The sequence below is a fragment of the Meles meles genome, chromosome 10 (assembly GCF_922984935.1).
Source record: "Meles meles chromosome 10, mMelMel3.1 paternal haplotype, whole genome shotgun sequence".
Classification (NCBI taxonomy): domain Eukaryota; kingdom Metazoa; phylum Chordata; class Mammalia; order Carnivora; family Mustelidae; genus Meles; species Meles meles.
In genome coordinates, this window is record NC_060075.1 from 63,835,028 (window position 1) to 63,858,784 (window position 23,757).

Sequence of the window (23,757 nt, forward strand, 5' to 3'; positions counted from 1 at the left end):
GATTAAGAAACAAAGTGCCATGGTGACATCCAACTATAACTTTTTCTTTTTTTCTTTGTCCTTGTGTTTTTTCCCTTATTAGGAACAGAAGGAGAAAAAGGTTGTTTTTATTTGTTTGTTTTTATCTCTCAGGAGAGGAGAGAGTGTGGTGCCTGGGTGGCTTAGTGGTTAAGCGTCTGCCTTCAGCTCAGGTTATGATCCCAGGGTCCCAGGATCAAGCCCCGCATCAGGCTCCCTGCTCAATTGGGAGTCTGCTTCTTCCGACCCCTCTCCTCCACCTTTTCCCCCATTTATGCTCTCTCTCTCTCAAATAAATGAATAAAGTCTTTAAAAAGAGGGAGGGAGAGAGAGTAGAAGATTAAAAGAGGATTCAAGCAAAGAGGCTTCAAAGGGGGTTTATAAGGTGCCATCTTTTTGCCTCATCAATGTATTGAGCCTACCTATTTATAAGAGACATTCTTACTAAGAGCTTATGATGCCATGCTTTCAGTCTCTAATTTTATCTGTTTCCCATGAAAAGGAACTATTTTCCCAATGAGCTGTTCAGGGTGGGGGGGGGGGTGCTTCAGACCCTATTTGGAGACTTCCTGAGCATCAGGGACGTGCTACAAAGATTTGGAGAGAGTTTGCTTCAGAGTAGCAAAGAAAATGGGAGATGGGATTCCAAATAGCAAACCGTATAGACAAAAGTGAGTAGAAGAACGGAGCCACTAGAGGAGTGGCAGTGAGGTTTCAGTGAGGAGAGCGGGCAGAGCTGCCAGCTACTGGGGCGCAGGACCGAAAGTTAATTCTGGCTGAGTGACAAGCTGAGGGAGGGCAGTGGAAAAAGTGACAGCTTATGGAGAGCTTTCATTACCAGAAAGGAAAGTTGGGACTAGCTCCCAAGAAAATGAGGGTGTTTGAAAGTTTCTATTTAAGAAGCTGAAGAATGATAATGGTATTTTAGGAGATGAATTAGACTACCTTTAGAGAGGAAGTATTTTTTCACAGATGTGATGATCATTAAATGGACTACAGAAATAATTCTAGGAAGAAAGAGATTTGAACTCAGTTGCATTCTTTTTGTGTGTGTACCTTGAATAACTCAAATTATCGAAAATGAAGGTTATAATTTATCAGTTTTAATCTTGACCTGAAATTAAAAATGTTAAAGATGTGGATAATCAGAGCTTAAAAGTAACTGTCAAAAATATCTCTGCTCTGCTGTATCTTAGTAAAATCTCTTTAAAGACAGGTATTGAACTCTGATGTCCACTTTTTTTTTCTTTTTTTTTCCCAGTATTTATCTAATTACTTTCTATCTGATATAAGGTGAACTATGTAACATCTGCTTCGTTCTCAAAGCCAAGCTTTTGTTCCATTAAAGTCCTGGGAATCTGGGCTATTCTGAATATACCATGTAAAGGAAAAGGAAACTGTCACAGTGACCATCTTATCAAGGCCACCCTTGCAACGGCATAGCCCATGCTTTGGACTTTCTGACAGGGGCATGTTCTCAAGAAAACCATAATGAACCAAAATGTGTAGTTCCCCTAAGCTCTTAGAGCCAACTTTCTGCATGGCCAGAATAAAGGAGAGACTAGTACAGGATGGCAGCTGAATAATTTAGTAACTTTGGGTCATTTGGTGACCCTATGTTGTCTCACTAACAATCACAAAATGGGCTTACCAAGGCCTAAAATGTACCCCAGCGTGTGAGCCTTTAGATGCTCCTGTTGCCTTGGTTTTCAACTCTGATGTGCTCATGATTATTGAAAGTATACTAGCCATCCAGAGCTTTCCACTAAAGTTGACCTTTAATTCTGGACCTCCCCACTGAACGTTAGCCTGTTGGATATGTCATGGATATGTCCACATCAAATCAGGACATTAATGTTAGACTCATTTATCAACTGCCAGAAACTTGCTTCTCATTCCATGCTCTCCATTTCAAAGAAATGCTGTGCTGCTCACGAGATTGCCAGAGTTAAAAAAGTCCAAGTTATTTAATGACTCCTCCTTCTCTTTTAACCCTTTCAACTATCCATCAGGTTGCATGGTTTCTAACTCCTCTTTTCTTACAGTTGGTAACTCCTTTTAATTCCAATTGTGATCACCTTGGCACCTTCATAAACCTCATAAGTGGAAAGATTTAGTTGGAATCCCAGTTCTGTTATTTGCTAGACTTAGAGTAGATATTTAGATTGCATTTCCTTATCTTAAACAAACAAATGACTTTCCACCTTACAGAGTAGTTATGAGGATTACAATGAGATATTCTAGGTAAAACTCAACACAGAACATGGCTCATAGTAGACATTCAGTGAAAGTTAATCTCGTGTTCATGTTCATGCCTTTCGTCTTGAGCATTGCCTGGCATGTAGTAAGCATTCAAATATGTTTCTATTCATATGTGCATCATATTATGTCAGTGACATCATAATAACCATCGTCAAAGTCTCCCTGCCTCCAATCTTGTGTCCTAATGTTTCACCCTCTACCTCACCATCACATCTCATGATGTATCTCATCTAATTCTTGTAGGATCTCCGTACAAATCTTGGGAGATCTCATGTACATATCATGAGATCTCATCTAAATCTTGCCAAATCTCAGTCCACATCTTGTGAGATGTTCTCAGAATCTTTGAGATCTCCATCCAAATCTTGAGAGAAACAAATATCGTTGTGTCCTTTTCGCTGCACAGAAAGTGCTTTTCTGGATTGACATAATTGCCCTTTATCTGACCTACACTTCAGTTCCACTCCTATTTGTACTGTACAACACAAACTCCTTACATTGAGGCCAAGGAAAAATCTGGATTTTCCCCAAGCTGTCTTTATCTTAATCCAGCAAGTTCTAGTACATTGTTTAAAATTCACCTCAGTGACCTCCTACTTCATATAATCTCTGTGCCTCCCCCAGCAGAATTATATGCTTGCCACCTAATTACTCTACTCTTGACTTTGTGTACCCAAAGCCTGATATTAAGGAGAGGTAACACAGTTGTTGAAATAATTGTTGGGGTATTGGAAAATCATAAGAAAGACAATAGTTTGATGGATAAATAATACATATGTCACATATTAATATAAAACAATACTGTTGTTGTGTCTATGCCACTAATTCTCATATGTAGGACCTGCTCTGAAAATTAACATTTATCAAGGAAATATATTTGTTTTGGCTTTTTCATAATCACTAGTTCCACCTTAGGACAAGCAGCCCATTTAAAAGTGCATGGATGGTACAAATCCTGGGGCAGTGAAATAACTAATACTAGTGGATTGACAATTAGCCAGTAACTTTGGCACTGGCCTCAGCTAAAGCATTTGTCCTAACATACCAAGATTTACAGTTTAAATTCTGATTAGTAGGGAAGACCGGTTGAGAAAATGGGCTCTGATTTTTAAAAATCCAAGGTCAAATTCCAGTCTAATACTTACTAGCTATATGATCTTGAACATGGTCCCTAACCTTTTGGAGAGTCCTTCCCTATAAAATGGAAATAATAATGGTACATATATAAAAGGATTTTGGGGGGTCTCAAATGAGGTTTTAAACCTAGTTGCATATACACAAGACACACATGACTAGCCTAGGCCACATTTGGCATCAAGTCTGCTTAGAAGGATGTAGAATAGGAATTTGGCAGGATAGTAGTTTCAGATGTTCATCATCTGGTAGGAACACTCATAGAAATCCATGTAGCACAGCTCAACTGGAAGAAAAGTTCTGCATCAGACAGGCCTAAAAGCTGCCCTCACTTTAAAATCTCATGGTCCACAGAAACTGGTATCTCTTGAAGCAACCCATGGTCACAGCCTGCAAGGTCCCTATAAAAACAAGCCCCGTTCCTAGAGTTGCCGCATTCAGGGAAGCCCAAAGATGTGGCTGTCTACCAGGTATTTGTAGCTTCCCCAGTGCAGGCGGAGTATATCCAAAGGGGCTGTTTTATCACAGTATGATGTAGTAACACAGTTGACTTTCCGACTTTTATCAGATATCCAGGGTAATTAACTAGAGGTGACGTGATGGTCATATTCTCTACAAAAGATTAAAAGGAATTGCCAATATTTCTGCCTGTACTTGGAACATGAACTTAGGAAGTATTACACAGAGGATAATATATACATGTTTATATGAAGACCATCTCTTGAAAGATAAGAAATGTATCTAAGAAGAAATTAAATATGGAAAATTTTGTAAAGAGAGGCACTGTGGAGTTAATGATTTGGTCATTATTTTTCCTGATTTTTGTGAATGAACTCGTAAGTGTTAGAATGAAAACTTACTCATTACAGAGGAAGTTTTGTTCTGTAGTTAGTGTTGTACCTAATATATTATTAATACTCAATATATGCTATTTGAGTAAAAATTGGGTTTTGATCCTTTCTTTCGTTCTAAGAACAAGGCTGACTCACAGGGCCCCTTTACCACAATTCTTGGGTGATTCTTCTTCCCAGACCTCTCAACTCAGACAAATTGACTTTGATGCTTTGAGCTCTAATTGTCTCCTAGGAATGCAATTTTCCTACACATGCCAGTAGAATTAAGAAGATTGAATGTGAGTTGTTGCATTAGAATGGACCTGCCTCTCGTGTGGTTAATTACCATAGTTAAATATAGCACCTGAATGACAAGACAGAATTATCAGTGCCTTCTCCCACTGGAACAGATGGCTCTATCATGGCGACAGGCTGCCTGTGTCTTGTAAACATGCACTATCGGTTATTCAGAATGGGCAGGAGTTCAACTGTGTATCAACACAAGGCCATCCCATTCCAGGAAAACCACTCAAACTGTATATGCCCATAGTCATTGACATTCATAACATCATCTTCGTATATATATGTTTCAGTTTAGAATCCAACATCCCTCTAATTCAAGTAGGAGTAGAGAGATAAAAGTTTGAACATAAATACTTTACTGATAAGTAAATGTGGGAGATCTATTATTGAGGCGGTATTCTTTAAATCATGAACAGACATATTTCTAATGTCTCTGATGTATTTGAGATACCTATATGTATATTGTATATTAAAGTGTGAACTAGAAAAGTTGATCTATTTGAATAAGCATACATTATCATGGTAAGCGGCAGCTGAAGTTTCAAATGGTATTAAAAATAATGTTAAACTTATATTTTTCTATTTAAAATAGTATTGTATTAAGTTAGCCGGGCATGTTTATTTAAATCACTCAACAATGAAAAGTACATGTTAACGGCTCTTGGTTTCACATTTTCTAAATTAAAACAAATCTGGAATGAGTGAAATGAACAATATGGTGAACTTAGTTTCAGTTAATTTTGCTTCGTCCCTTTATTTTCTATTTCCTATGAATAGTTTAACAACTCTTGCAAAATAGGAGGAAATGCAAATGTTAGCTTTGAGTCTAACTGCTTTTACACATCATAAATGTTGATATATTTTCAATGAAATTGGAATTGTATCTCCAAGTAGAAATAAAAATGTCCAAGCTTATTTTACTCTGGAGCATAGAAGACAGAGTTCATAACTGCTTATTAGTCTGTGATGAGAATACCAATGTTCTTTTGCAGCTTCTGCCAGCAAGAGAAGCTGCCAATGACCTTCCAGTCCTGTGTGATCACCAAAGAGTGCCAGGTGTCAGAGTGGTCAGAATGGAGTCCCTGCTCAAAAACGTGCTATGACACGGCGTCCCCCAAAGGCACTCGGGTCAGGACACGAATCATTAGGCAGTTTCCTGTTGGCAGCGAGAGAGAGTGTCCAGAACTTGAAGAAAAAGAACCCTGTGCGCCTCAAGGAGATGCAGTTGTCCCGTGTGCCACGTGAGTACATAAGAACTGCGGCTTCCTCTGCCATGACATCTCCCCAAACTGCGTGTCTCCCCACATTCGCTTACCCAGCTGACACTAACTGAATAGTATGTTGAGAAATAGGGATTTTACATATTCTAAGTGGGAGAAAATAAAATACTGTTTTTACAGGCACTGTCCTTATAGAATTCTGGTTTTACAGAATAAACGTGTCTTTAGCGACTTATATTTCTAAATCTCCCTGAAGTCTAGATTTTTAGCAGTGATTCTCTGTTGACATATTTATGTAATAGGGATTGATAACTTTCTTCCGTAAAGGGGAAGATAAGATGTTAGGCTTTGGGCGGAACAGGTGTCTCTATGGCAGTGACTCAACGTACTATTGGAGCCGGAGATCATATATAAATGAATGAGTGGATCTCTTCCAATGAGCCATTATTCATAAAAATGGTGGACAGGTTGGATTTGACCCTTGGGTTATAGTTTGTCAACCCCCATTCTTTAACATAAAATTGACTTTTAAACTATAGGTTCCTGTTGCTTATTAAGCAAGGCCTATTGAAATTCAGGACTACAGATAACAATCCTATCGAATAGAATAAAGTACTACACCACAATAATGAGCTTTTAAGCTACTTGAGGATAGGATTGTGCTTATTAAATTCCTTTTGTTTTGTTTTGTTTTGTTTTTATCACCAGCATATATCACAGGGCCTGGCACACAGCAAGTGCCCAATAAATGTTTATTGAATTCCGATGAAATAAGGCCAATTCTGAAATATTTAGCAGTGTATCCTAATTCTTTTTATCCTTAAAAAAATTTTCCAAGATATTACTGTGAATTATCTTGGCAATAAATACATTTGAGCCTAGTCTGAGTATAGAATATTTATAAAACAACTTAAAGAATCTTAGTTTCTCAGAGATATGCACAAGCTTCATTGAGAGCTTTTCTGGAATATTCCAAACATTTAAAGAACTTGCATACAACGCAAACTTCACGAGCCAGTGAGGAGGAAAATTAATCCTAGTACTACCACTTCAAACAATAATAACAAGTAATAGTAAAGATAGTGATGATTTACGTGAGACCTCAGTTATGCAGCACTTTGGAATCATCTGTTCTCTCCTGATATAACAAGGGGCTGAAAACTGCAGGGAGTTCCCTTCCAAACTTCTCTGCTTATCCCACTGACCCTGTGTTCCTCTCCACGTAATAGGCTTGAGGAAGTTGTCAAGATCTCCTGTGTTTTATCTCCTATGAGTTTCTTCCTTTTTTGATTCAAGCTAGGTGTTTTATTCTTTATCCTCTCAGATATTTGAACACCACTAACAAAATAAGTATATATTCTGAATCTCTTTCTCCTCTCCCTTTTTGGAGGGTAGCATTTTTTTTTTTTTAAATTTATTTGACAGAGAGAAATCACAACTAGGCAGAGAAGCAGGCAGAGAGAGAGGAGGAAGAAGGCTCCCTGCAGAGCAGAGAGCCCGATGCGGGGTTCGATCCCAGGACCCTGGGATCATGACCTGAGCCGAAGGCAGAGGCTTTAACCACTGAGCCACCCAGGCGCCCCAGAGGGTAGCATTTTTTTTAGCATGCGTGACCAATTTACATTAGGAAAAGCGTAATCCTAGGATGGCCTACATTCAGACTCCATTCTATAAAAAGTAAAATTTTTATTTTAGCTCACGTTATGAATAATTTATTTGGTTTGACATTTCTTGTCACCCCCAACCCCACCGTCTTACTCAAGACATTAATTATCCGTGTTTTCTTTTCTTTCTTCTTCTTTTTTTTTTTTTTAATTTACCTGAATGCTCTACTTCCTTTATAAACATGTCGGGAGTGTTGTTCCTTGATGCCCCAGTCCTGCACCTGTGTTCAACCATTTATAAAAATGAAAGAATGGATGTGAAGGTCAGGTTGACTGTCAGGAAACTTCACCATTAACAAAGCAAAGCACCTAGATTGGACATCCGAAGGCCCATTTAACTCTTTTGTCTAATTGAGATGAACATTAGCACTTCCATTTGTACCTGTGTTGGCTGTTAATCTGATTACTGAAGAAGTGTCTTGGGTAGAGTGACATAAAGTGCTACAGGAGCCATTTTCTTTGTGCTTTTAGAATATCCATTTTCCTCGAGGTGGAGAAATGCCATCACTCTCTATCTTTAGTGGCATCAAGAAATAGTTCCCTGGCTATCTCCTTAAAGCACGTGTTGGGCTGACAAGCCCCCGACATTTCTTTCACATCATAATGTTGATTGGAGCTTTAATTTAGAACCACAGATCGTCTTTCGTGTGCTCCACTGATTAGAAACGTCAGCTCTTTTCAACATTCATCAGGCACTCATCAGGGATTCTTAGTGCTACAGAAAAACATTCATTCTTGACAATAAGGAGAAAACTCGGAATTGTTATATTTTTTAATCCTAACACACAATTATAATTTTGATCCAGTGCAAAGTAGCAATTTTCATGCGTTTTATTAAAGGAAAACAAACGTTTGGGTTGGTCGTCATTTAGAATGTTTTCCATTCCCAGAGTCACTCCTCCTTTGTTTATAAGCATCTAGAAAGGGCAAGCCCGAGTTCAGCTTAATTGAACATAAAATTTTATGTTTTCAGCATGATGCTCTCTTTTCATAAAATATTTATAAGTAACTTCCAGTAATTGCAATTAAAACAGGATCATCCTAAATTTAACCCCTCTTTAAGTGGAGCACTGCTGAGGATGAAAGAGAGGAAATTGAAACTGAGTCCACACCACAGATGTAGTAGCCCATGGTTGATTCGAGAGGAAAGTGTTTTTTAGATTAATCTTCTTCAGAAAAAAAAAATTGGAAGAGCAAAGTTTTGCTCAGTAAAAATGGTTGCCATTGTCAGCTTTTACTTTTTTTAGGTACGGCTGGAGAACTACAGAATGGACCGAGTGCCGTGTGGACCCTTTGCTCAGTCAGCAGGACAAGAGGCGGGGCAACCAGACAGCCCTCTGTGGGGGAGGGGTCCAGACACGAGAGGTATACTGCGTGCAGGCCAATGAAGACCTCCTCTCACACTTAAACACCCATAAGGACAAAGAAGGTAAACTGTCTTCTTTTTAAGGACTTACGCATGGAGATGGAGCATGGAGTCACCTTGCAGGAAGATAGATATAGATATAGATATACTTATAGATATTTGGAACATGAATAATCATGATTCTATTCACATCATGGTTGATATCCACTATGGTGAATGCTAATTTAAATTTTCATTTTAAAAAAAAAAAACAATGCAATTCTGTCTCTGGTCAATTCTAATTTACTGACAAGTTTCTAAATTTTCTTACTGCAAGCTCTGAGTCAAAATTTAGCAGGCATAATTAATTATAAAAATAGAACAAAACCTCTTGTAAATATACACATAGAATGCTCATATATATTCTAAAGTCCAGAATTTCCTTGAATGTGATATAAAACCTGCTTGGGAAAAAACAGCCCCTTTTGCTGTTTGTAATATGGTTGAAATATAAATATATTAAAAAAATAATGATGGTACTGAGTGAAATTTTCAATGTGAATTTAAATGAAATAAATATGGAATAAGTGCAGAATACAACTACAGTAAAAAAAAATAACTGAAAGGCATGACTTTTTTAAAAAACCCTCTGTTTAAACCCTCTGACCTGGCAGACATATCTTAGACATTTTTTTGGTCTGAATCTCAATGTGAGGACCAGACTCAGTAAGTTTGCCAAGGATAAGTGAGGGCAACATGGCCCATGCTTAAAGTATGTATTAGTGTTTATTAATATTACTCTAAAATTCTAATCATTATTGGATCAAGTTTGTTTTCAGTTAGTTACTCTTAAGTGCCCACAAATAGGAATATTTTTAAACAATGTTAGAAGCATACCTTCTTACTTTCCCTTGATTTGAAGGATAGCAGGGTTTTTTATCATTAGACCATTTAATAAATATCTATTAGTTGCCAGCAGAGTTCCAAAGATTGTGTAAGCAGTGAGGATGGAAATATCAGTAAAAATTCTGTGTCAAGAAAGTGCTTCTGGTTAGCATGAGGGCACACAAACAAGTAGTTATAATACAATATGAAATGCATTATAACTTGAGTTTTAGAATAGCACTAGGGGTATCATAGAAACAGAAACAGAAACATTCCATACAGTAAGTGGGTCAGGAATGCAAGAGGAAGTTTATTACAGGCAGTGGGGACAGTGGCACATTCGTTAAGTGTCTGCCTTCAGCTCAAGTCATGATCCAAGAGTCCTGGGATTGAGCCCCACATCAGTCTCCCTGCTTGTAGGAAGCATGCTTCTTCTTTTCCCCCTGCTTGTGTTCCCTTTCTCGCTGCATTTCTCTCAGTAAATAAAATCTTTAAAAATACAAATTAAAAAAATATATAAATAGAGCACACTGTTAAAGAAAAGCAAAAACAAAAGAGAAGTTTAGTTAAGAAAGATGAGAATGTTGTATTTGGCAAGTTGTAAATAGGATAGAGTAGTACTTCCCAGCAGATATGTTTGTTGGTAAAGGAAAAAAATAAGAATAAAGACCCCCAAAATGAGAATATTCAGAGAAGCAATCTGATGGAGGACCAGAAGAGAAGGGAAAGAACCAAAAGAAATGGATGTTTCCAAAAAACAGGAGACGACTCCTCTGCCTTCCCCCAAAATGAGCAGTACCAGTGACCAGCAGTTCATAGAAACAGACACCGAAGTTCTGCATTTGCAACTTGCAAGATTTAATTGTTTTGTAGCTGTTAACTTTACATAGCATGTCAACTCATTTAGGAATCTAGCCTCAGGATACATTTTGCTACTAATGTATCTTGAGGTTGTAAGGAAGTAGCATAAAACATGTAATGTTAATACATTAATATTTTCTTGGCCATTTTAATGGCTACGTTTTTAACACTCTTAGGTGGATTTATTATAGCAGTCCTTTCAGAGTAGTATAATTTCATTGCTAGAGGTAGATCAGATTTTAGTTTCTGAATGTCAATTATGTCCTGTGGGTTATTACTTTCAAAAGATCCTTCAGAATTCTGAATTGCATCTGGGTATTTCTTTTTTAATCATTTAGCCACAGAGTCTCCCTATCACTGTCAAAGCATGGAAGAGCACCAAAAATAAAAGTCACAGCATAAAAGGAAAACAAAAAGAGTATCATTGTTAAGCTGTGTCTCTTGGACTAAAATAAATGCCAAAACAAAATCCAGGGATATGGAAATAATTGATTTGGCAAAAAATTAATGTTTACCAATAAGTATATAGGAATTTATGTCCTTTCATTTCAAATAAAAACAAGAGTACTAATAAGATCCATGTAGTCTTTGTAAAAACAGTTAATTCTCCCTAAAATTTGCAGCTTTTTTTTTTTTTTTTTTTTTTTTTTCAGAACTGAGGCTATATGAACTTCCTCCCAGAAGCACTTAACATTTCCCAACAGGAATATTATTCAATATGCCAGGATCCCAAGGGTGACATGTAAAGACTATAAATTTGTGTGAATGGAGAATAATTAGGCTGTGGGCTGTGGGGATTGCTCACATTCTGTTTTCCTTCAGTAAAAAGGAAAGAAGGAAAGCTTACTTTATAAAGAGAGGAAAAGTTCTCACAATAACTTCTTCAATCAATCCTAATAAGAAGGTACTGATCTCAAGTAATCCTGATTATGTAACCATGAACAACCTACCCCAAGAACAATTCATATTGTTGTTAATAAGAAGAACAAAGTCTATGCTGTTGCTTTTGTAGATTCTCACTATGTGTTCCATGAACAAATGTCTTGTTTTCACATGTAACCTAACTATTAAAAAAACACCTTACCCCCAAATAAAATACTTTAACTCAAAATAAAATTTCCTGATATAGAAATACTGAAAACAAGTGATAGGAAGTTCACATAAAATTCCTTTATTGTCTTGGCACATCACATTACACAGATGAATGGTAATGACCACCTTAGTACAAACAGGGTCATGTTAAATCACTTTTTTTAAAAAAAGATTTTATTTAAAAAAAAAAAGATTTTATTTATTGACAGAGAGCACAAGTAGGCAGAGAGGCAGGCAGAGAGAGGAGGAAGCAGGTTCCCCACTGAGCAGAGAGCCCAATGCAGGGCTCGATCCCAGGACCCTGGGATCATGACCTGAGCTAAAGGCAGAGGCTTTAACCCACTGAGCCACCCAGGCACCCCATGTTAAATCACTTTATTCATTGGTGTATTCACTACTCTTCATAGAGTCAAACCACACCATAAAAATTCTCCTCCCTGAAGCTAATATATTTAATTTCAAGAAAATTAAAATATGTATTATTAAAGTAGTCACAAAGTGTAATGTATTATGTTTACAACATAGTATCCTACCTGTGTTGGTTGAATTATATCATTAGAATATTCAATAAATTGGTGATTGTGCCTATTGACAATAGGAAAAATGTATCTACTTGATATTGGAGAGTATCCACATTTTATTCATGGTCTGCTGCAGGCCATAGGTATTCCTTCCAATCCTGACAAACTTTGCCCTACAATATTCAGGTGAGCAAAATTCCCACTTCTTTAGAAGAAAAACTTGACAAGTTTCTACTGAGAGGAGTTAGTAGTAAAACCCTGGACAATTTCTGTTCAGCTGGCTGATCAGAATTCCAGCAGACTGGAAGAATGTTCAGTTTATGATGGCATGAAAGCTACCCTTACCAGAATATGACAGGAAGAAGCCTTGCCCCTGGGGAGGTTAGCAGTAGCTAGAAAGCTGATGAAAATGTCGCTGGTCATTGGATGCATGAACATGAATTGATTGTTGAAAGAGTTCAAAGTGAAATGAAAGTAGATTTGAGCTATGGTAATTCAAGAAATTCTTTCTTTTGATACAGATTGAACATGTTTCTAAATGAGGGGAACCAAGAGCATTGGTTATAAAGCACCACGAAACTTTCCGTGATACGTATTTTAGGAAACTTTGGAACATTCTTTTGTAGAAAACATATCAAAAAATCCGCACTGAAATCTGGATAAGGTGTGTGGAATTTGAGGTTATTAAGAAAAACAACCTGGGTAGTAGGCTATATGATGACATAAAATAAACCAGCAGGAAGTTTGGAGGATCTGTGGAAAAATGGTTGGAAGGATGGTTGAACTGTGAATGGGTAGACCAAGAGATGAATAAAGAATTCTTATTTTCCCATGTTCTGCCAAGTAACAGGGAAATAAAATAGTCACCATCTCTAAATGGAATGCAAATTATTTATAATTACAGTCGTTTATCTATAGTTTCCATGAACTAGCCCACTTTAGTCAAAGCTATCTGGGGGGAAGAAAAAAAGGCTATGCTTATGGTGCTGTTTCCCTGTTATTTCAGAAAGTAAATATCAGAGTACGTCGAAGTCTAGTGCTGCACCTTTCCTATCCATCACTTTTGAAATAACAGGTAGGTGAGAACATTTTACATGCCATTTAAATCAGAAATGCATATCAGAGATTCCCTGTACATTTCCTGAGATAATCCTTAAACCATCCAAGAAAGATAGAAGTTTACTTTTACTTTCTACTTTTCTAGAAATGTGTCAGAGATACATTATGAGATAGAAGTGCTTTCCTGTTTCTTGGCTTTCTGCAGTATCATTACATAGATGTAAATTATAGAAAAACATAAAAAGATTTTTAAATTTGCTGGCTTAAAAACATCAGTAGGATAACATAATTATATATACAGATATATAACATTTGGCTATGAACACTTCTGTTGAGATAAATTAATGAGAGTATGAACACTTTTCACAATGTATCATATTTCTAAGTACACCACTTTGTGCTCTACTAATTTTAATAAGGTAAATGAAAAAGGAACTAAATCATACCATGGCTGCCTTTTGGAGACAGTCTACAAGGATGCAGTCGGATGTAAAAAGCACTGTGATACAATTATAGAATAATTAAAACATAGGATATCCCTGAAAAAGTCAGATATTTCTTGGAAATTACTTCTCAGGATATTTTGTGGGAGAGAAAGACTGTTAACCCTATCAAATTTGTGAGGAGTAGATTACAAAATAGAAAGTAAGATGCCAAGAGGTGTCAGCTGCTGGGAAAGAAGCTAATAAAAACTTAACATGCTGGGAATTAGATTAAGCTGGTCAGTGGTCTACCCTCAAGGTAACTTAAAATTTTTAGTAGAGGAAGAGCTTACTAACGAGATATCAAGAAGTACTCAACCAAAAAAGCAATTAAAAGAATACATACATATATATAAATAAATAAAGTGAGACAGCTTGGAAATCATGCAGGCATGAAAAAGGTCTTATAATACCTTTGACTTAGTCGACATTTAATAAACATTTGTTGTTTGACATGTTTACTCTCCGCTTTGTAAAATGTTATAATTTTTTAAATTTGTCTAAAAATTATTTTTTGAACATTTCAAATGCACTTAAAAAATTCTTGATTTCAGCAAGGGGTTATATTCAAGCAGACCCTTCATTCCTGAATAAACAGTTACTCACACTTCTGACTTTGAATACGGGAAACATGATTTAGTTGTTGGAACAAATGAGGAAAGTCAAAATTCAGGCACTGTGCCTCAATTTGGCCACTCAGTTAAGAGAACATGTTTTACGTATCTTATTTCTCCTTTCTAGTTACATAACAGCTTAAAAACCTCTTTTGGTGAATTTTCATCTTAAGGCTATTTTCAAAAGAACCCTAGACAGATAATCAGGAAACCTCATTTTCATTCCTGCCTGGCCTTGTGTCCTTATGCGCATTATTTAACTTTATTTGCCTAAAAATACCTATTAAATGATTCCTCTGTTCCATTTCCAGTAATATGGCAGATTAGAATAGCTGAAAACCATTCCTTACAAAACAGGATACAGTATTATTTTAAATGCTTTTAAGTGCAGAACTGAGGTCTTGATTAACCAAATGATTTCTCAAAACAAATCAAGAAGGTTGAGCTTTCCATGGTTGCCCTCAGGCAGTAATGGTACATACAGGGGGAGGGTTACCCATTACAGGGATTTTGGGGGGATGGCAGAGATAAGGGGTATGACATAAAACTTAGAGCCCCCCCCCCAAAAAAAGTGTACAAGCAGAAGTACTGCTTTATTTCATCAACCTTAAAGGGTTATTGTACCAGCAAATGAGTAGAGAAACTCAGTTTACTTATAGAGGAAAAGGGCAAGGAAGCAGGTCAGCCTCAACCTCAGTGTGAACAAACCTCTCCTAAGAATTCCAACTATGGGCTTGTACTCACCACTAATTAGTTAAGTTTCAAATTTATGGTACTTCCATGAGTCCAAAGACCACAAAGCTGAGAAATTAGTATAAGAAATGGCATCAGGCCAATGGTACTCCGGATTGCCTGACATAAGGAAAAGCCAAAACTCTGAAGATGCGAATACCTTAAAAGCCACAGCATTTCCCCAGATAAACGGTGCCATCAAAACTGCAAACTAGCGGTGCCTGGGTGGCTCAGTGAGTTAAAGCCTCTGCCTTCGGCTCGGGTCATGATCCCAGGGTCCTGGGATCGGGCCCCACAGTGGTCTCTCTGCTCAGCAGGGAACCTGCTTCCTCCTCTCTCTCTCTCTCTGCCTCTCTGCCTACTTGTGGTCTCTGCCTGTCAAATAAATAAATTAAGAAAAAAAAAAAACTGCAAACTACATGAGGAATAATAATCCATTTTATACAGCGTTTAAAATACCTAACAAACATTAAGATGAGACTTGCAGTGTTGGAAATATTGGAAATAGCAGTTAGAGACCATAAAGATATGTGCTAGAACTTACTAAAGATGTAAAGGGAAAAATTAAAACATTAAATATAATGAGTCACAATAAAAAAAAACAGATTTAAAAAAGAAAGAAAGTAAAAGAAGTTCTAGAACTGAAAAGTGCTTTTATTGGAAATAAATAAATGGGTTGATGAGACGGACTGAGTTTAACAGTTATCAATAAGCTCAAGACAAATGTAAGGAAATTATTCAAAATGCAACATTGAAAATAGAAGTTAAGAATAAAAGTGAAGTAAGTCATGCAGAATTAAACAAGAAGTTTCAGAATAAGAGAATGTATGAAAAAGATGAGAGAATTTTGTAGATTTGATGAAAGATAAGAATGTACAAAACCAAGAATTTCCAAGCGTGATAATATATACATGCTTTGATATAGTGAGTGAGATTTCAGTTCATCAGCTATATAAGGACAAAGTAAAAGGAATAAAGAAAAGGCACAAATTAACTAAAAATGAATTAACAAATTTATAGTGAAATTCTCAAAAGCTGCAAAAAAAGCAAAATAACAACAATGATATGTTGAAAGTGCTGAGAGGAAAATAAATGCCAACTTGGATTTATTTATCCAGCTACCTACCATTAAAAACTATGGACAAAATGAAAGGGTTTTACCTCTATGAAGCTCTCACTGAAAGAGCTTCAAAATGATAGTGTTTAAGATGAAGGAACTTGAAACCAGAAACAGAAGAATTCAAGATGCACAAAGAATTTGATAACCATCTGGGTGATCTAAGTTAAGTCTAGATATGACGACGCTATATTAATACATGACTAAAACACTCTGGTATTCTATGACAGAAGGAAATGATAAGACGTATGTTTCGGGGGAGATATTGAGCACCCTTATATTTTATTAAGTCAGTATGTATTTTAAAAATGTAAGAATAATGATCAAAGTAGAAATACTATTATTATAATTACATAATCATATAAGATATATATATATATACATATATATATATATACACACTCCAGTCCAACAAAAGAAATAAACAGGACTAAGTTCAATCAATTCAATGAGAATAAGATGTTAAATAAGAGAAAACTCATTTTTTTCTTAGAGAGATGATCTAATTAAGACCAAATAAAGAAAAAAAAATCTAGAAATATGACTTTTATATGTCACACTCAGAGGTTATTACAGAAAATTATTTTGTTTTAATTATTACTGCATCTATGAGACCAACCAACTGAATTATAAAGTGTTCACAGTGATCAAATTAAGGGTGTGGATTAATCAGTCCACACATTCACCACTGCTGGCAAATATGTAAACACACAGACTACACATGATGTATTTCCCAGGCAATAAGGCAATCTGTACATATAAAGTACAGTTGACATTTTTATTTTCTCTAGGAAATAATGTAAGATTGACTTAAATTGTATATGTATGCAGCATCAAAACTATTCAGAAGATTGAATGTTTTATCGATTAAACAGATAATTTTATTATTCAGAAAATTGAAGGAGTGAAACACCCAAAATTTCATGTTTCAAACCTTTCTCCCTTTCTGTCATTCATTTTTCCCAGTTTGCTAATGGGAAAGATACATGATATGGGCATTATTATGTAGGCAAAGACAATCATATCAAAGGAATTATTACCTAGAAAGGATAAAATTTATCACCTATGTTGGTGTCTTGAACGAGGTCATAGATGGTATGCTGATAAAATATGTGAGTACTATTATGCTAACCAGGGTAAAACATTGGAAAATAGTTTTCATGACACAAAGAGAGGTTAATAGGCCAGAAACAATGGACTTTCTCCAGCAGCATGAAGTCTAATGAAATTGTTAAAATACCTAATCTTAAGTCCTAAGTGTTGAGTCCACAAGAAAACAATAGAAATAACGATGGTGATAACAGCAACAATATTGATTGAATTTATTAAGACACTATGTTAATTATTTGGTTGCTGCAAAGATTAAATGCTTAATGTGGGAAACAAACAGTTGGAATCATTGACTTAATATTAATCTCATTCCCTGTCCATTCTCCAAAGTGTTACTCTTCTCAACGTCAATCCCCATCTGACTGATGAAGTGCTACAAATTTGGATATCTCACTTTATAGTCCTTCATTCACACAGTGAATACTTATTGAACAATTATTAAGTCTCATCACTGATTTAGATGTTGAAGACTGAATGTTTGAAATAAGCAGACTTGATCCCTATCTTCAGGGCACCTATAGCACTGACCCTTGGCTAGGCTGACATGAAGAGACTCCACAGTTTGACATTCTTCATTTAAGCCCTGAAAGAACACTACAGCCATGGTTTATCCTTAGTAAACAAACCTTCACCGTATTCACTGGTTGAATTATTCTTCTAGAAAGCATATATCCTCAGAATGTAGTTTAAGTATCACCTGGATGCTTTAAGAAAATGCAAAAATTCCCAGATGTTATCCACCGAGATTGTGATTCCGTTAAGTCTGGAATGGGTTTAGGAATCTCGTCTTTTTTATAAACATCATTGTGATTATAATCAGGAGTTGATTTTACCAGGAAGCTCTTGAGAGCCCTTTTTTTAGAAGCCTTTCCAAAACTGTGGGAGAGACTGGGACAGGGGTAGGGAAGCTCCAGGTTTACTAAGGCTCAAAGCTTATACAATTTAAGGGACACTTATTATTATTATTATTGTTGTTGTTGTTGTTATCTTTAAAAGCAGAATTCCAAATATAAAATCACTAAGATCTCTGCCAGAGTCTTCTCAGAAAGGGACTGTGCATGACAAGGGCCCTGAACCTTAAGCTTCTGGGGCTTCTCCATAAATCTGTCCCAAATCCTAAAACAGATTTTGGTCTCTATTAAATCCAAAGAGAATCACTGCCTTAAGATGACACACAGAAACAAAGGCATACATGTCCAGAAAACAGGTTTTCTACAGTTCTGGAGGTCAGCCTGGAGAGGATAGGATGTCTGGGAGAAGTCACTGTCTGCCCTCAGAAGGGAAGTAGAACTTTGAATTCTAACACCGGTCTTATTTTCACTCATCAAGCCTAGTTTTAGCTTCCTGAGCGGCAAGTCTTTAGAAAACCACTAAACCTTGCTAGTTGTTAATCTAGGAAATTGGAGAAGAAGAACACGTCATGCTCTCAGATACTGTTTCATCTTCCTTCATACCTGTAACTCCAGATGGAACGAAGCCATGGCTGTTTGTGAAGGACCTTCCATTAATGAAAGAAAGATGGTAGATAAAATGTCACGTAACCTGACACTGTCAAGTGACTGTAGTACATGTGCTTTTTGTAACCCTTAAGCACTTATTTCTCTGAGTCCGTTGTAGATGAATGATAGCACCAGAAGGAATTTTGAAACGAGCACTCAGGGATGCACGCTGGCGAATGAATAGCATTTTTTTTTTTTTTCCAGAAGCACAGTCCTGCTCTCTAAGAATGTAAAAGAAATGGTTTGTGGCTGGCTGTTGCCTGCCTTGCTGATGATTGCTCAATAGGGAGTAGCTACTCTCACCAGTGTTAACAGAGGAGTACAAACTACATTGTGGAACTCATTAATATTTATTCTTTCTAAAAGCAATGGGCAATAAAAAGGGAAATAAACCAGGGAGAATAGCAGTGGGGAAAGGAAGCCATGACAACAGATTCATCTTGGAAAGGTTTCACCATTTATTGCCCACAAAAATACACTCAAAATACACGCTCCGTATTGTTATATTATTAAACTGGAATCCACTAAGAATACCTCTTATGGGGTGAAGTCATTTATGAAAAAAAATTGTATATTGAACATAATTCAGGAATTCAGAGTAGCCATCCATATTCTTAAAATTATACGCATTTGATGTACTTCTTTACAATTTCACATTTTTTATATTCAACAAAGCTACATGTGCTCAGTGTTAGAGTCTGGGCTCTATGTGCCAGTACACAAGGACTTTCTTGAAGCTAAGGATTACCTATTAGTTGCAACAGGGACAATTGGGATCTCTGTCATTTTTTTTCTTGATGCTTCTCTACTCTCTGCACTAAAAGCCCTTCAGCCATTGTCCCCAAACTATCCAAGTATCTCCTCCTATTTCAAATCATCTTTTTCACACTATAAGGCCTCAGTGATCTCTCTTCACCCAAAGCCGAAAGCCCTCTCATACTATATTACACAATTTACTACTCAATTACATAGAATTCTATTATTTTACAATTCTCTCATGAATATTTATGCCAGCCCCCCAATATTTCAAGCTTCTGAGGAGGGCACTGTGTTTTCCCCTCCTAAATGGTAACAGTAATATCCACCATTCTTAGCAGAGGTCTGGGTATATTTGCTGATTGTGTCATTTAGAAAAATTTTAAGACTGAGGAAACCCTTCAGTCAGAGGATCTTGACTTCCAGGGCATCTGATTCATCGAGTTTCATTTTAGATTCATCTCTGTGTCTCACCAACTTCATTCTTTTCCTCCTTTGTTTTCCTGTCCTCTGCGGAGGCCTAATGAGAACATATGTAAAACACATCCTAGCATAAGGCCTTGCGCTTACTACTTGCCAAAATGAATATTCATTGCTTTTGTTTTTATCTTTACTTGTCTGGTTAATTTGAGAAAAAGGGAGGGACATTTTAAATAGTTTTACTTTAAAACTTTTACGTGTAGTAAAGTCTTAATAGCATACCAGCCTTAGTAGCTGAGAAACATAGCAGGATGTATAATTCATGGTCTCTTTACATATGTCCCAAGGTCCTATGCGTACTTACATTATATATGAAATTGCTCCTTTCTTGGAAAGTTAGACTTTATTTATATCAGCCCAAACTAAAAAGAAATATAACTAATTTTGCTGCTAGAGCTATGAGAGGCAGATTAATTACAGCTTCCTTTATTTTGTGATGCCAAATCCCTGAGAAGTTTAACTGACACTCTGTGGCTCAAGGATTCTGAAGGAAATGCTCGCAGGACACCTGGGATTGTTTGGTTGCTCTACAAAGAACACTTTCACCATTGCTCAGCCTGAGAAGGCCACTCTGGTCCATCTGCCCCTGACATTACACAGGATTCCTAGGTATCTAAAACCACATTGATCAGGCAGCATTATGCCTTGGAGTACTTAACTCTTCTTGTCCAAATAATAATAATGATAATATGGAGATGAAGAAAAAATAATTTTTAGAAAAGTCATTGTTTTACATGTTCTCAGCCAAGTCTGATTAGAAAGGCTTGGATCAATTAAGTACCTACTTCCTGAGAAATTTCTAGAAGTATTTTGAAATAAAATCCTGTTTTTCACTAGGAAAGCTGTTGATCCATTTCTCACTGTCTTCCAAAAATATATCCACAGCAAAGGGGTAAGAAAAGGAACTAACATGTTGTGATAGAAAATATCTTTCCATTAATACATGACTAAGTGGATAATTTGAGAATAATTTTCCTAGACAAACAAAGGTAGTAAGTAATAGTGGATGGATGCAAAGCCATTTTGCTTGTTTGTTTGGTTGGTTGGTTGGTTTTGTTATTTTGTTCTTTCTAAACTGCAGTAATGGTTCTCTGTCCTTTGAATTTGCTTCAGAGTAAATGGCTGGATACAATCACTATCCACAACTTTATCAAAATCACAGAAGTAAGCAGATTGTATTATCTGGTATTATGTCTATTACAAAAATAAATAAACTGCCATAGAGACCTGCCTCCAATAACAGAAAAATTGAAGGAAAACTAAACATAATTTAAGCCTTCTTAGGATTCATCTCAGAGTTTATTCCTGAGATGGTTCTGTAAGATCAATGCAGATTCCGGTCAATGATTATTTGAACCAGTATTCTATTGAATCGTATGAAATTGCTATCTCTGTAGGTCAAGATCTGTAGTGTAGTGGCAGTTTCATATGACTCACCTGAGTAAGTGCCCTTATGGTTTTGTATCATCACCCGGTGTGATCTGCTCTTTGTCCCAGACTTTCCATTGTCAGAATCGAGCCTGCAGCTACTGGCTATGAATTATAGTCAATGTTTTCACATGAACAGTATGCATTTGTGCTGTGTGTAGTATGCTTTAGAGAGAGTAATGATTCTCTTCTATAAATATATATAGATTTCCCCATAGTAGATATACTTTATGGGGAAATAACTCATATTGATGGTTTGGGAGTGACTTGAATTTTTCAAGTAGCTTTTATTCTGTGCATAGTTAGAAAAGAATCTCCTGCATTCAATGGTGTTATTTTTAATACTTACCTATGCCCCAATGTTGTTTTATATAAGTACATAACAGTAAAAGGAAATAAAGTGATTTTAGGGATAAATTGTTGAGTAATGTGGGGCAAAAGAAAAATACTAATAGGTGAATGCCAGTAACAAATGTAATAAAGATGTACAAAATACATGCCATAAGAACATGTGATTCTCTTAAAGTAAGACCACAAGTTTTGGCTCTAAGCTTATAGTAGCTGATGCAAAGAGGAATGCTATGTTAATAGTGAAATTCACAGTGTCCATTGGACAATAGGAAGCATTTGCAAAGGAAAAGCACAATTTCTGTGTTAGAAAGAAAATTCACGTAGGCCTTCATAAAGAAGACACTGTAACTATATTAAATTATATCCTCATTAACATTTTTATAAGAAACACCACAATGAGTTTTATTTATTTTCTTTTTAAAAAGATTTTATTTATTTATTTGACAGAGAGAGAGACAGAGTGAGAGATGGAACACGAGCAGGGGGAATGGGAGAAGGAGAAGCAGGCTTCCTGCTGAGCAGGAAACCCAACCCCCCCAACCCCCCCCCCCCCCAATGCAGGACTCAATCCCAGGACCCTGGGATCATGACTTGAGCTGAAGGCAGATGCTTAATGACTGAGCCATCCAGGCATCCCCACAATGAGTTTTATACAGAAGCTTTTTCTTAAAGCAGTTTTCCTCAGTGTAGGCCATTACCTTAAATATGGAAGTTAATTCGGGAAAGGGAAATCAGTGTGGGTTGTGTAATGTAGTACAGATTTATAGGTTTCTGTAAGCGAGATAACCCAGGTACATAGTTGAGAATATCTAAATGAAAGGATGTAAAGCTATTCCCTCGGGCAACCCTTCTTAGAGTTTTGATAGATACTGGGAAGCAGAGAGTTCCCTTATATCCCCTGACACAAGGATCTGGAGTACTGCTCTTCTGGTTTCTGTTTAGGTGCAGTTAAATGCAGAGACACATTTTCCAGTCATCATCTAGGTGAGGATAGGATTAGCGTCCTTAAAGGAAAATCAAAAGGCTTGACAAAGACCTAAACTTGAATAAAATATTATGCCACTTCAAAAAGAAGGATAAATCCAACTTAAACTAGATACAGGCAAAGAAAAACTTTAGGCATAAAGAAAAATCAAAGGTCATAAATCTATTCCATAGCTTATAAGCCATAGCAAAACTCTGAAACACATGCAAGTGAGACTACCTTCAACAATAATTCCATCTCTTAGAAGAAGTAATTTACCTTTCCCGTATCTTCTTTAAGATAAAATGACTCCCAAGAATAAATCTATGGAGCTAAATCAGTTAACTTGCAGTGATAATGATAATATCATATAAAAATTATGTGAGACATTGTTCTCTTTTATATTTATTTGCTTATTAGACCCTCACCACAAGTCTATGAAGTAAGTACTATATTTATATAATGTTGAGGTACAGAGAAATTAAATGGTTTTATCAAGACATTTAGCTAGTAAATATCATAATGAGGATGTTGGATCAAAATGTCTGGCACCTAAACTTGGGATCTTAACTCGTGCCATTGAGTTAGGGTTATTAATTGTAAGCCAGTTGCCAGTTTAATGTTGGACAAAAAGTGAACTCCTCTCCAAGTAATGCTGGTTTTAGAATGTGTGCCTTCTTTTAAATAGCAGTTAGGTCTCAGAACCAATGGTCTATTAAGGTTATTCTTATTTAATGATAATAAAACTACACATGTATGAAAATGCCTGTGTTTCAATTTTATATGGCAGAAAATCACTAATTCATTAGACCAGTATTTACTGAGTGCTTTCTATGTGTAAGCACTGTTTAAATACTAAAAATTGAGAAGTGAATAACACAAAGTTCCTTCTGTCACAGAGTTTACATTTTATGGAAAGAGAGTATAAGCAAAGAAATTAAATAAATAAGAAATTATCAGGCAGCAATAAGTATCATGCAGAGAATTAAAATAGGGTGATGTGAGAGAAAGTGACTGGGGATCTCCA

General features: G+C 36.3%; 1 protein-coding gene across 3 annotated transcripts in view; it reads left to right on the forward strand.

Moving 5' to 3' along the window:
• THSD7A (thrombospondin type 1 domain containing 7A) overlaps nucleotides 1–23,757 on the forward strand; it is a 458,712-nt gene that overhangs the window by 249,481 nt on the left and 185,474 nt on the right. For 2 of the 3 annotated variants that reach the window (XM_046020921.1, XM_046020918.1), the window contains exons 3-5: nucleotides 5,543–5,791; nucleotides 8,682–8,863; nucleotides 13,145–13,213. In XM_046020921.1, the coding sequence (XP_045876877.1) occupies nucleotides 5,543–5,791; nucleotides 8,682–8,863; nucleotides 13,145–13,213 (500 nt within the window). The remainder of the gene's footprint in view (nucleotides 1–5,542; nucleotides 5,792–8,681; nucleotides 8,864–13,144; nucleotides 13,214–23,757) is intronic. The other variant, XM_046020920.1, reaches the window with a different exon arrangement.